Genomic DNA, 14,674 nt, shown 5'->3' with positions numbered 1-14,674 from the left:
CTGATTTCAGGAAAATGGTTTGTAAGCACTGGAAAAGATAATCTTCTTAATGCCTGGAGAACACCTTATGGAGCCAGCATATTCCAGGTAATAATCTCCTAAAAGCTGTTTTCCACATTATAGTACAATAGAGGTGCACTTTTCAGGGTCCATCGTTAGCTTAAGGAGTTTTTAAATGGGTTTTCTTGGCTAATTATGTTTCTTTTAAGACTTTGTCTGTTATAATGAGATGTACAAGATTTTGTCCTCAATAATATTTTAATAATTTTAACATTACAATAAAATGGACCCTTATCTTGAAGTTGGGCTTTAATGCCCATTTTTAATCCTCTTTGTCTCGAGTTTCTTATGCCTATTTCCTCTCCTTTGTATATCATGCTGTGGGCAGTGGAATATAGCGCAGGTGCCACGTGGCTAATTTACCATTCATTGAATATCCAGAATCCTGCTGAAAATAGTGAAAACCAGACTCAACACTTGTGTATTTTTTTCAGTTCGCAGACAAGAGAAATAAAGCCTCGTGAGCACTTTTCCCCCTAATTTATAACTGTGACGTAGCATTTTTTAAAAATGTTCCTCTTTATTTCATGAAATAGCTGAACAGGTTTGGTCTAGATAAGCACCATTAAGATGTCATAATGTGTATTGAGATTTAAAAGTCATTACATTAAGCAGGAAAACTCTTGAACTTAAGAGCCGATACTTATGGAAGGTTCTTGTGGAATGCAATAGGAAATGATAACCTTTCTATACGTTTTTTTTCTTTAAACATCCTATAAATATTAACTGTGCCCCTTTCTAATGGAACTTAACGATGCCTCCTTCAGAAAAGCGAACCTGTTCAAACTCTTTATAGTCTGGCTAATCTACAAGAAATCAGCACTTGATTAGGAAAACCTTTCCCACTCTAATCCCATCTCCAAACTCTCATTCCTATAGAATATAATTGAGAAAGTAGTGCCAACCAGCCTCCAACAACTTTTGCCAAAATCCTGGATGCTTCGTTTTTGGGCTCCAGATACTAAATATAAATATATATCATATACTATATCTAGGTAGATATAGATATAAATTAATTCTCTCTCTCTCATTTTTATGCTGTACCCATTGCGTGGTCTGTTTGTCTATTGTATTCTGTTCCATTGAAGTGCTTCTACTATGCCAGTCACTCTGGTGTCTTCTCACCTGTTTGTTTGTTTATTCCTGAGATTGTAAGTTCCTTGGTGCAGGGATGGTCTTTCTTTTCCATTTGGAAAGTGCTTAGAAGGGGGTACTAAAAACAGTAATGATTCTCATTCTCTATTATATCCTGTAGGTTTTTAGAGTGATTTCTATAGAAACCTCTCAAATTTCTCTAGAACCCTGTTGGTTTTATCCCAGTTAAACTCTATAGGACTTCTCCATAAGGGGAATGTATTTTTTCAAGATGGCTTTTGGCTTGTTTTTAAGCAGGCGAAAACTAATTGAGTTATATAAACGTTTAATAAATACTCACTGTTTGTAAAGTGTGGGGGGGGACGGAGGATTGGAGGGATTAGTTTGTTTTATAGGTTGTCTTCAGTTCTGTAATATTGAATAAAACATTCCCTTTCCTTTTATGTTGCTCTGTGTGTTGTCTTAAATACTTTATGTGAGGGAAGTTTGCAGAATTATTTTTGTAATTGCATCTGCCAGCCCTTCCTCTCTGCTTTGAGTCAATATATTTTGGTATTTAGATAAGCTCTCCCGTGCACTCCCCCTTAGTAACCTCTCTACTGATTTAATCGTCTAATCTGGTGCCATTTGTGTTCACCTGATTTTATTAAAACAGAAAAATAGTTAATTTCTTTATGCTTATGTATTTTTCTTTTGTTTCTCGTAGTCCAAAGAGTCCTCATCTGTGCTTAGCTGTGATATCTCTGTGGATGACAAATACATTGTCACTGGCTCTGGGGACAAGAAGGCTACAGTCTATGAAGTTATTTATTAGAGACAAAGCTGAATGCAAACAGGACTCCTCCTCCTAGCACTTTGCTGTATATTCCTTTTTTTTTCTTTTCCAAACTGAGGACTTACAATGCTCATCACAGCTGTGGAGTTCATTTTTTCCCCCATCTAACTTGCTATTGAATTGTGAATGCTCATTAAGAACTTGTGATACCAAACTTAAGATATCTACTTGGAAGAAGAGGGGATAAGCATACTTAACACTGAACTGATTCTCTAATTATGTATTATAGCTGTAATGTATTTATTTTGTTTAAAGAAGGCTTTCTAACAATGAACTGACTAAATAAAGCTGTCTGCCCCTGCCTTGGTTTGAAAGGTGCGTTGTATATTTTGTGTTTTTTGCTGGTGGGTGGAAAGGAGGAAGGGTGGGAGGTCACAAGTGACAAGTGCACTAAATAGAATGATAGCTTATATTAAATTTTTGACTATTTATCTTGCTCTTGGGTGAGACCTCCTCAGTGCTACTGTAATATAAATAATTATTGTGGGAGGAAGATGATGTAATTTGATGTATTTTAGACCAGCTTGGAAATCTAGAAGAGTAATTACGAACTATAACAGGTTGTGTATATATGCCTGTAATTTTTCGCTAGTTAAATTCAGAGCTGAATTAAATAAATTGTAAGGAAACATGTGCCAAAAATAAGATTCTTTTTAATGTATGTAACAATCTGCTGTCATGTAGTGTTTTGTAAATAGATTTGTTTTCAATGCTTCCGGGGACGATAAAATCCTCTCTGTTGATCCTGGCTTTTTAATATAACATCTCTTTGTTGTATTGCAGAGAGAAGTACAGTAACTTGCCTCAAAGAGCCACCTGTATCTCTTCTGGATGTTTTTGCCACATTTCTTTGAGAAGGGAGATGTGCGTCTTTCAGCAATTTTGCAGTTACAAGAGATTACAGAAATATTTGCTATATTCATTGGAAACTGCACTGAAATGAGAATGGATTCCTACCAATGTACAGACTACAAAATCAAGGACTTCAGAGGTAGGATTTACAAGAGCACTCATTCTGAAGTTCAGAAAAGAATGGATTCTCTCTTGGGAAAAGGACTTGCTTTATTTGCCACCGGTTCTATCCAAGTCTTAGTTGGATGTCCCTGAAATGGACACAGGCTGTGCCATTGTGCCAGAGACATTGTGTTATCTTTTTATGTTGTTGTTGCTGTTAAACTATGATCTGTGACCTTTTTTTTTTTTTTTGAATGCTTTAAAAAAATCTTTAAGTCTGTGGATCTGCTGATGTACAGTGCCTTTGCTGCTATGGATCAAAATCAAAAGAACGATGTAGATAAATCTTATTGTATAAGTAGAAAGTTACTTAATTTCATACTAGAAATGGATTGATGCTGCAAGTTGAAATGGACTGTTCATTGAAGTTCCAAATGTGGTAGCAAAAAATAGTGTCTTAAGTGCTTAGTGTTTGATGTCATTAACAGTTTCGTAATACTCTACAGTGTAGAAAGATTTTGATACTAAACTGTGTCATTGTACATAGTTCTAATGCATTGTATTGACCACCAGTACTTCTATAATGGTAGATTATTGTTTGTGCATTCAGACTTTTAAGCATTAAACATAAGTAACTTCTATGATGTATTATTTTTCTAATTTTTTTCCCCTTGTGGATTTGGACACCTCAGTATTGTGGGCAGATTTCAGTTTGGTCAACGGAGAGTAGGCAGCTGAATGAAAAGTTCTAAATTGCACAGCATACCACTATAGATTTTTGAAAAAGAACAATGTGTTTTGTAAAAGACACTTCCCGCCAATTGTCTAGTTTCACAGCAAACTTTCTTAACTGAAAATTTCTATAGTTGGTGTGACAGGGTCGGGCCAGATGGCTACAGGAGGGTAATAGAAGGCAGTATATTAGCCTCAAGTTAAGTAGGTCCCTTTCCCCTGGGTAAGGTAACAGGGAAGGTTCCAGAACAATCAGGAATCTTCTGGAGACAATTAAGACTGGCTGATTAGAACACCTACAGCCAATCAAGAAGCTGCTAGAATCAATTAAGGCAGGCTAATCAGGGCACCTGGGTTTTAAAAAGGAGCTCACTTCAGTTTGTGGTGTGCGTGCAAGGAGCTGGGAGCAAGAGGCACTAGGAGCTGAGAGTGAGAAAGCATACTGTTGGAGGACAGAGGAGTACAAGTATTATCAGACACCAGAAGGAAGGTCCTATGGTGAGGATAAAGAAGGTGTTGGGAGGAGGCCATGGGGAAGTAGCCCAGGGAGTTGTAGCTGTCACACAGCTGTTCCAGGAGGCACTCTAGACAGCTGCATTCCACAGGGCCCTGGGCTGGAACCCAGAGTAGAGGTCAGGCCCGGGTTCCCCCCAAACCTCCCAACTCCTGGTCAGACACAGGAGGAGTTGACCTGGACTGTGGGTTCACAAAAACGGCCAAACTGAGGGCTGCTGTGAAGCTCCAAGGCGAGCAGATCCGCCAATAAGCACAAGACCCACCAAGGTAGAGGAGGAACTTTGTCACATTATTTATACTATTGCAATGTTTTTAGAGATTGATACCATACTAAGAGCTTAGCCATATGACTCAGAGTATAGTACCTCCTGTTTTGTGCATTTTCTAATCTGTTATGGAGTTTGGGTTCCTCCACACCTCAGTGAGAGTTAAGTTTGGAACAGCCCATGTTCCATAGCTTGCTAAAGCATGCACAGCTGAATGGGAGGTGGGAAGAATGGTGCACTGGAATTTAGCACATGGGCTCCGTTACAGAGGAACTGATTCAAAATCCATTGACTTCACTGGACTTTGGATCAAGCCCTAAGATCTCAAACCATTTCATTTTCATTTTCATTTAATCAACAGAAAGACTGTCATTGATTTCAGTGGGCCCTAAGCTAGGGAAGGAAATCTAGCCCACCAGGCACAGATATAAAGGGTACTGATTTGGGAGCCCATTCCTTTAGGTTTTTTTTTGTTTTTTTTTTTTAAAAACCTACTCTTTTAAATCAGTTACTAGTATTGTGAGTGACTTTGTAATATTTATTGGTGAGGAGGAATGGAGAGTGATATACTAACTTCTTCTTCAAGTGATGGTCCCTATTATATTCTGCTGAGGGTTTACGCATGCGCACAATGCATCCAGAGCCGGAGAATTTAAAAGTACCAGTGTCTGTTGGTCCGCACATGTGCACTAGCCTCATCTCATGGTTTCGTCTGAGGTGATAAAGAGCAGAGCGGACTGACTGCGTCTCCAGTTCCTTCTCACTGCCACATGGTCTGAGTCAGAGCTACTAGTGTCCTCTTGTGTTTGATGCACTTTTTAAAGTTTCAAATTGTAGATAGTTATTTTTTCTTGTAACGTTTGCTGTTTTTACTGCTTTAACGTAGTTTTAGCTTTTAGTAATATTTTTAATAGAACTGAGACTTTGGGGGAATCGGTTTACTGGTTACTCATCCCCACCCCAGTACCCACGTGCAGGCGCTGGACTATTCTGAAGGTGCCAGGATTTAAAATCTGTGCCTCCTGCTTGCACTCCTTCTCAATCATCAACAAACATCAACACTGCCTGTACTGCTTGGGAGAAGCCCAAGTTTCATCCTGGTACAGTATCTGCCAGTCCTTCCCAAGCCGTACCCAAGAAGGTCAGGCTCTCTGCCTTAAGAAGTACCTCATGGAAGTCACCTCGAGGCCTCCATTATACCCAGGAGGAAACCTGATCCCCTGCCCCCCCCCACCCCCACCCCTTACATCGTCCTGAGACAGGCAGGAGTGCACCTCTGACTTTGGAGATGCAGATTGGTTCTGGCGTTACTACTTCTATGGATCATGTGCTGGGTCCCAGACAATGGACCTTCCACGAGTTCCAGCCATGGAGAGGCAGTGCACTCCAAGATGCACAAGCGTGAAAAAAAAAACCCCTGCACAAACTGATGGATCTGCCAATACCGAGCCCCACACACAGTCAACACTGGCTTCCCTTAAGAGAAGGGATCCATCATTTCCGTTGAAGTCCTCCTCTTTGGCCCTGGTTCCGTTAACGAGTACCATTAACCCTGGAGAGATTGGAGAAAACACCAGAGCCACATGAACTATTTGCCCTAGAAGAACTGAGCTCTCCATGCCTTCCACTACCATCCACATCTAGGGAGGCCAGATCTCCCACCCAGGACATACCACAGTCAAGGCATGCTTCAATACATCCTCCTATGGTTTACATGCTTCTGCCAGCTCTGACGGTACTGCCATTGGAACAGGATCTGAGTTTTTGCCCTTAGAGGATTCAGAGGGAGCACAAGGACCACCCATTCCCTACCGCTACTTTCCCCAAAAGACCACTGACATCATGGCAGTACCTCCAACAGCAGAGAAGCCACTCACTGGTTTCCCCCAGTATGGGGCCCTGTACAGCACCCACCAGATCCGTCCTGCTGGCCCTATTGGAGATTCTGGCCCCAGTACCCCCCCTTGAAACCCACCTCATTCCGTGAGGGAAGCTTCGCTTCTATCCCCGCCAAGGGCACCCTTGAGCAGATGCTCCGAATCAGTTTGGAGGAAGAATCACTCAGTCCAGTTCAGACCACCAGAGCAAGAGCACTTTCCATCATCCTTTCCAAATGCTGTGGTAACTTCAGCTTCCCCTTTGCCTTCAGAAGACTTTTGGCGATTTCAAGGTCTCCTGCGAAGGATGGCAAACCATCTTCATAGGAGGAAGTACAAGGCAAACAGCATTAGCTCCAGGACATCCTTCATTCCTTGGTACCAAGTAGGGTTTCTTTATCGATCAGTGAGACCTTTCTCCAACCGGCTCGAACAGTTTGGCATTCCCCAGTCACATGCACACCTATACTAAGTACCAGCTAAGAGGTCGGAGTTTAATTTCTCACCCACCTCCCCCAGCTAATTCCTTTGTGGTGCAAGCAGCAACTGAACAGTCAAAACAGCAAAACTCATGCTCCACTCCAGCTGATAAAGAGGGCAAACGATTGAATCTTCTTGGACACACAATCTTCTAGTCAGCTAGCCTCCAATTCCTAATTTCGAGTTACCAAGCCTTGTTGGCCAATTCTGACTTCCTCAATTATGGCAAACCAGAAGACTTTACTGAAAAGCTGCCTCAGCAAGATCGAGTCCAGTTCCAGTCTGGGAAACTGGTGGTGAGGACAGTGCTTCAATCTGCTCTAGATGCAGCAGATACCTCGATGGCTATGGGCATTGTCATTTGGAGGGAATTGTGGCTTCATTTGTCTGGCTTCATGTGGCTTCATTTTCCCAGGGAGGTGCAAAATACCATCAAGGACCTCTTTTGATCAACCCCATCTTTTTAACTAGAAAACCAATGATTCCCTCTACACCCTAAATGATTTACGGCCACACTTAGATCATTGGGTATCTGTACACCTGTATCTAAGCAGAATTTCTACCGATTCAGGAACAACGATTCAGAAATCCCCAGTTCTTCAATCGAAGACCATACAAATTACCATGCAAGCACCAAAAGACCCAACAATCCCACCTTCACAGCTTTCATCATCACACATGCAGGCCTCTAAGAAAAGAGATACAGGTACCACTAGAGAGCCATCAACCACTATTCCTACTGCCCTACAACCAGTCCACCTCCTTCAGGGGTCATCTAGCACTCTTTCTACTAGCTTGGAGTGCAATAAAAACGGACAAGTGGGTGCTAGATGTCATCCTCTATGGCTATACGATCGAGTTCATGATGCTACCTCATCCACAACCCATGCCCTGATCCCTTTTCAGGGACCACTCTCATGACCGCATCCTTGCTCTAGAGGTAGACTCCTTACTAGAAAGAAGAACGATAGAGCAGGTTCCTCCAAACTATCAAGGGATAGGGTTCTATTCAACTTACTTCCTGGTACCCAAAATGAAGACCTGGATCTCCATTGCCTCAATCGCTTCATCCACAAACCCAAATTTTTTATGGTCACTTTAGTAGCCATCGTACCGTCACTAGAAAAAGGCGTGTGGTTTACGGCTCTCAATATGCAGGATGCCTGTTTTCACATAGACCTCTATCCAATGCACACATGATTCCTTTGGTTCACAGTAGGCCCTCAGGGTTTTCAATACAGTGTCCTACAATTTGGACTCACCACTGCTCCCAGGGTCTTCAAAGTTTTCTTTGTCATAATGGCCCACCTCCAGGCTTTATGGGATCCATGTATTCCCATATCTCGACAACTGGCTTCTAGCAGCATGATCCAGAGACGAAGCTCAGATCTCGACCTCCATGTTGATGAGACTTCTTTCCTCCCTAGGAGTCCACATCAATGTCAAAAAATTAACTTTGGTTCCCACACAGTCCCTAGGTTTCATAGGGGCCTCCATCAACTCAGTCACAGCACGAGCTTACCTACCAAAGGACGATTCCAGACTCTGCAAGAACTCGTCACCCGAATAATCAGTAGACCATCTGTCCAGGCCAGGACTTGCCTTTTCCCTGGCAGCCTGCATGTATGTCACCACCTTCGCTCACCTCCACCTTTGTTGACTACAGGTGTGGCTCCAGAGAGTTTACTCACCCACACAGCATGCCATGGACCTTATGCTGACAGTCCCTCCCAAGCTCTCTTCCTTACAGGGAGGGACAGACCTAACACCTGTCTGTGTAGGAATCCCCTTTCTCCCATCCTCCCCAGACAGCACAGTCATCACAAAACTCTGCAATGGATACCTCCTTCGGCAGGGTTGTTCTCCACTCAACCATTCCATCCTCATCCTCGCACCACTTGTTAATTACCCTCAGTGGAATACAATAGACCATGACTTGAAGAAGAGGAGGAGGATACTTACCTGTAGCTGGAGGCTCTTAGAGATGTGTGGTCCCTGTCTGTATTCCACTTCCCACCCCTTTCCCTTTGCTGTGGATCTGTTTGATTTGCAGTGGATAAGGAACTGGAGACACGGTGGGTCTGCCCCACCCTTTATCGTCTCAGAGGAAACCATTAGGCAAGGCAAGGGTGCATACATGGACCAATGGATACCACTATTTTCAAATTATCTGGCTCTGTACACATGCCATGCATGCATAAACCCTCAGTGGAATACAGACAGGGACCACGTATCTCAAAGAACCTCTGGTTATAGGTAAGTAACAGCCTCATTTTTCCCTCCCCTACTCCCCAGAGCAATCTGTTTCTTTAGGACTGCGTTGAAGAGGAATTTCCAAAATGTCTTCCAAGCTGATGTAAATTTGTTGCTCAAGTACAATCACATCTTCGAAAGGAAGTTCTCAACTACTTATTACAGCAGGGCTTCAAAGAGATAAACATGATGTAGAAGTTTTCTGTTTATTATTACTGTAATCTAAACATACATAATAGGAATAGGAGAGACCTGTTGTTTTCAGAACCATCCAGTAATTTGAAAGGCTGTGTATTTTACCTTTACTTAAGGAAGGGAAACCTTCGACTTACTGTTCCCAAGAGTACCCCAAAAGCATATTTTTGTATATTATTAGAATCATGAGAGGCTGCTTGCACCCCACCCCCAACACAAGCCTTTCATTCTTTAATAAATAACTGTTTCAGAGCACCCTCCTGAATTTCAAAATGTAGTTTTAACTGTGTTGTGATATACTTCAAAACAGCATGCAATAGCTCTGTATATTGTTGTTTGTATTAATGCTCTTTGAATATTTTACAGAATCAAATGCCTGAATGCCAGGATTATTGCAATTAAATGTACAGTCATCCTGATTTCCCCCCCTTCCCCCACCCCAGTGTTCAATGCAAATGAAAAGTAACCTGGATCAAACTTTTTTAGGTAAAGCATCCGTTAGGTTCACACTCCTTTTTCATCCTTTAATTCTTTAAGTTACTGCTTGGTTGCTTCTTTTCTTCTGTAAGAATCTGTTGCTGCCAGTTGTCTGTAGCACCATAGGTTACGAACTTATGCTTTTGTTTTTTCATAATTAATAACCTTTGGTTTCCTCTTATTAATTTCCCCCTCTACTAAAACTTGTCAGTCATTTGATGCGGTGACACGTTAGACAAGCCTTTAACATTTATTATAGTGTATGAACATGCTAGCGAAGTTTAGGAGTCACGTTAAGTCTAAACCCCTACTTTCAAAGGCTTATACATTTCTAAAAATATGACTATATTTTAAATTCAATTTCTGTTGTTTGTTCTCAGCCTTAAGGTGACTCTTTTTGCCCTTTCCCCCCCCCCCCCCCCCCCCGTTTTTAAGCTATTGAAGAGTGAGAAATCAGATGGTGAAAACTTCCTTTTTCTTTACTAGGCATTTTTTCCACTGTGATAGTGCAGACGGCACATAAAAAGCACATGATTCCGCCTCGTCTCTCAAATTTTGAAAGGTGTGATGCTCCAGATAAATGCCCACCCACAACTATGCGGCCACGTATATGTTGAGCATCACACATAACCACAACCTAGATCCACAGCTGATGTAAATGGTATAGTGCTGTTGAAGTGTATGAAGTTATGCAAATTTATCCCAACTGAGGATCAAGCACATTGTGCTATGTCACACAACAAAAGCCGGACAACCCAACTAGTCTCTCCTACACTTTGCAGCTCTGGGCCCTCTTCAAACCCTGTCCTCCACCCCATGCCTCCACTGTTTATTTGACTACGTGACTTAATCTCTCATTCAGATACATATTCTGATGTGTTTATTTAAATGGCAGTTTCTAACCCATATGCAAGTATTTATGATGCTTCAAAAAGTGAAATGCAAAAAACTGTGAAATGAAACATGGTTGAGATTTTACATGCACAGGAGTCAGAAAATTCAAAGTAATGGCTTGGTCTGCTACTATTTCTCATCCATATTGAATATATTATATATTTAAGCCATTAAAATTAACGCTATATGCAATGATACAAAATATAAGAAGGCTGTGAAAACAGTCACTGTGAATTTTCCAATTTGTGTGCATTGAAAGTCTTGGCAATAGAATTGCATTGACACAGGATTTATGGGAGAAGGGATTGCATTTAAAATTAAGAAATTTGCTAATAGGAGCGTTTCTGGTGGCCAAGATGGTATTGGAATGGAGTGAGGGGGACTGACCTGCGACATAGCTGATAGTTCCACATCTTTAAAAGAGACGCCCCTTCACATGCACGGCAAGAGATGAAGCCTGAAGTAGTGTGCTGTAGAAGATCATCTTTGACAAACTCTTAAATAATGCACCTGCAGTGTCTGCTTTTGAATCAAGAGTTACTGAACATAACCCTTGAGATTTCATGTTTCTCCCGGTATTTGGAGTGAAGCGTTTCCACCTTACAGCAAGAAATTTTTATGTCAAAACCAATAAATGTTCTTATTCTTACCAAATGATTTTCTGTCCTGGTTACAAGGAAACAGTATTAGAGTGTCTTTTATTATTATTATTATTAAAAAAGCGTTGTCTGACATTTACAACATGTCCATAAACCTGCCATCAAGTACAAGAAGCACTTCTATGGGTCATTTGGATTCACGTGGATCTATTCTAAAATGTTGGTTAAATACAGCTTTGTTGGTTTCTCTGTAATCCTATGATATTGTAATGTATAATATACAAATCTGAGGAGGAATCTTCTAGCAGTTACTCCGCATATCAGTAGTTAAGGATTACCCTGTTGTCCTAACTTCTGAAGATGCATGTGAAGGGTAAATTCAGTCACATACAAAAATACAGAATAGATGATGATTTTTAGTCTTTCTTTATTATATTAACCCCAAATGTCTCTTAATGACAGATCAAGCCAAGCACTAATAATATTACTTTCCACATTCAAATAAAGGAAGAGGTGGAGGAATTTAAAGTTTTTAAAATGGAACTTTCCATCAAAATACAATCTTTGTTTTTTTTAAAAAAAGAATAAATAGAATTTTGAGTGCCCTTAGTTGCTTTGATTGTACAATCATCAGTCAAGAAGAATTTTTGGTAACCAATACATTGTGGCTCAGTGGCTTCTAAAGAAAATGACTATAATGATTTTAAAAGTGAGGGCTTATGTTTGTGTGGAGAAAAATAGGGGCTTAGCACAGGGTCCTATTCTCAGAGAAAATGAATGTGAGTCAAAAGTCACAGGTGTTGACATAAGGCTTGAGTAACTGCAGTTGAGATTTTCTGATGTTAAGCCTTAATCCTTTTCGATATTCCTCTAATGAAAATTAGAAACTCTGCTACATTAATTCTCAGTTCCAGAAATGAGGATCTTTACCCAGCAAGATAAGGAAAGTGACCAAATACAGAGAGATATGTACAGTTCTGGCCATGGTCTTTTAATATACGTTAAGTTTGCACCTTGTTGGTCATACAATTAATTTGTCTGTCAATAGGGAATCAGTACACCATTGTGATATTGGGAAGGGGGCACTATGCTGTAGGGGAGTTTCCCTCCTTTAGAGGAAGGATAAATTCAAACATCTGACCACTGATATAGAGCTATTAAAGATCCCATGGCTCTTTCTGGAGAATTAGTATAGGGCATAGGCACAGGTCTGTTGGCCAAACTGGTATTTTAAAATCTCCCGTTTCCACCCCAGAGGCATCTGCATTTAGTGGATTATGAAATGATCCTTATTTAGACAGTGTAAAGTGTTCTTATAGTCTTCTGGATGAAATGTTGTCTCCAAATCTCAGGTCTTCTTCATTTAGCCAGGCCTTAGTCACAACTAAATTGAAATGTGTTTAGGGGGAAAAATCTCTTGAGGATCAAGCATCTTAACCCCTTATCAAACAGCCTAAGTGTATGAATAAAACCATTTCAAAACTGCCATATAAACTACCAAAGCAGGTCTACCCATCGGCCACATGCTGCTGATAGAAAAAATCTCTTCCACAGCTTGGTCTCAAAATACAATCCTTGGGTGTTAAATGTGGTTTTTAGATCTGGATGTGAGGTGCAAATGATATGCTAGTTTTAAGCCAGTAATAATTCAAACAGGAATGCTGCTGCAGTTTTAACTATGGTGTGGCTATGCAGTTGGTGAAGTTGAAATCAGTGCAGAAGTTTGACAGGCACCCTGTAAATGAAGTGTTCATGCACACTTTGTGTAAACTTGCATGGTATAAAATATTAAGTCACTGTTTTGTTGCACATTCAGATGAACAATGAAAAAAGTTATTTCAAAGCTATATTTGAAGTAACACTCAATTGCACTTTCACTCTCAACTGTCCCTTTTAATTAAAAAAAAAAAAGGGGGGGGGGGACCATGTTTCCTGTTACCACAGATCTTTAATAAATGAGCAGAACTGTTTGTGCATATTACAACATGTAAAGGATTTTCTGTGACAGTGTTGCTGCCCCTTATTGAGGAACTTATTTAAGTAGATGTTAAGGTGTAGCATCTCTGGGGTGCTGAAGCACTGCAGGCCTGATCTCATGAGTTGCTCACAAATCAGAGTTGAAGATGTTCACAGGATCAGGATGTCTACAACAATTGTAGCGACAGCTGTTACAGACAAGACTATATTTGTTTCTTCCTCTGAGCAGTCTTAAATAAAGAAATATGATATGAGCAACTCTCATTCTATTTGATTCTTCTGCTTTACTGAGTTGTACATGTTTGAGATGCTTAACTAAAACGTTTTTTAATGGTGATGAAATGAAGGGGAAAAGTTTGGGGGCAAAGTGGAGGTGGGGGTTGGTGGTGAAGTAGGAAAGAAAACTTCCCCAAAAATTTTCTTGTACAGCTAAGAGATTTCTTGAATGGTGTGCTGCTTAGATCTAACACTTTCATGTATAGATCTTATTTAAAAACTATAGCTAAAAGAGATCTAAGTGTTATCCAAGCACTAATATAACTTGTTCTAGCATTTAAATTTAAATGCCATTAGTCCAGACTGGTGACCTGGTTGCTTTTATAAGCTATACTGCAAGGATATTTTGTGCCCTGAGATTCCACAAATTCTTCTACCCCATGACTGTTATTAGCCATATATGTACAACCTGGGCTTCAGAGGAGTACCAGCAGACCACAGTTTTGCCAACTGATAATAAGCAGCTAAGAGCAAAGGAAGAGGGGGAAGATAGATAGTTATAGCCCTTGGGAGGTTAGAATTGGTTTCTAACATGCCCTGTTGTCGGATTTGGCTTGAAGACAGGGATTGCTGAGGTTCTCTTCGCTTACTGTTTCAGGAGAAATGGGGAATATGGTATTGCTAGCCAAATCCCTATGTGTGGAACACAGGCAAGCAGTACTAAAGGCTACGTCCTAAACCAAGTTAAGTCTTGCCAGCCTCACTCCTAGGCTCTGAGTTTTCCAAAGGCATAGTATAAGGAAGATTTCTGACTCACTTCCAGATCTATTTACATGTCATGGGCAGGGCTTTCACTGGATTTGGTTAAATATTAACTTGCCTATATGGGCTTTATGCTTCACCTTGTGGGATGTTTCATAATTTCTAACATTTCCTTCTTTCCCAATATAGTGCAGTTTTTTAGCTGCTGATCTGTTCTCGGGAGAAATGTTGACCCTTAGTACGCCCCAGAGAATATTTTGCATGTGTAAATAAACACAAAAAACAGGAGAATGTCATTTGCTAGATCTCAAATGGTTCCAGACCATTCCTGTGGACAGTACAAGTCATGCACCCCATATGGTTTTATATTCAAATAGAATGGCTGGGTAAGGGATCACATTCAGGGGATTGGAAAGTGAAGTCAAAAATTCTTCACTATGCTGATGGACACTTGGAGGGACAGAGAGGAGGTACAGATGTGTCAGT

At 40.7% G+C, this 14,674-nt stretch overlaps 1 protein-coding gene across 11 annotated transcripts in view; it reads left to right on the top strand.

Annotated features, from left to right (window-relative positions):
- The window catches only part of TLE4 (TLE family member 4, transcriptional corepressor), a 120,197-nt gene extending 116,612 nt beyond the window's left edge, over positions 1-3,585 (top strand). For all 11 annotated transcript variants that reach the window (XM_027827883.3, XM_037901799.2, XM_037901803.2 and 8 more), the window contains 3 exons: positions 11-87; positions 1,862-2,305; positions 2,774-3,585. In XM_027827883.3, the coding sequence (XP_027683684.1) occupies positions 11-87; positions 1,862-1,969 (185 nt within the window). In that variant the 3' untranslated portion in view covers positions 1,970-2,305; positions 2,774-3,585. The remainder of the gene's footprint in view (positions 1-10; positions 88-1,861; positions 2,306-2,773) is intronic.
- The last annotated feature ends 11,089 nt before the right edge of the window (positions 3,586-14,674 follow it).

The sequence above is a fragment of the Chelonia mydas genome, chromosome 5 (assembly GCF_015237465.2).
Source record: "Chelonia mydas isolate rCheMyd1 chromosome 5, rCheMyd1.pri.v2, whole genome shotgun sequence".
Lineage (NCBI taxonomy): Eukaryota > Metazoa > Chordata > Testudines > Cheloniidae > Chelonia > Chelonia mydas.
The sequence above is the reverse complement of the archived record's forward strand: the minus strand, read 5'-3'. Positions and strand labels throughout refer to the sequence as shown.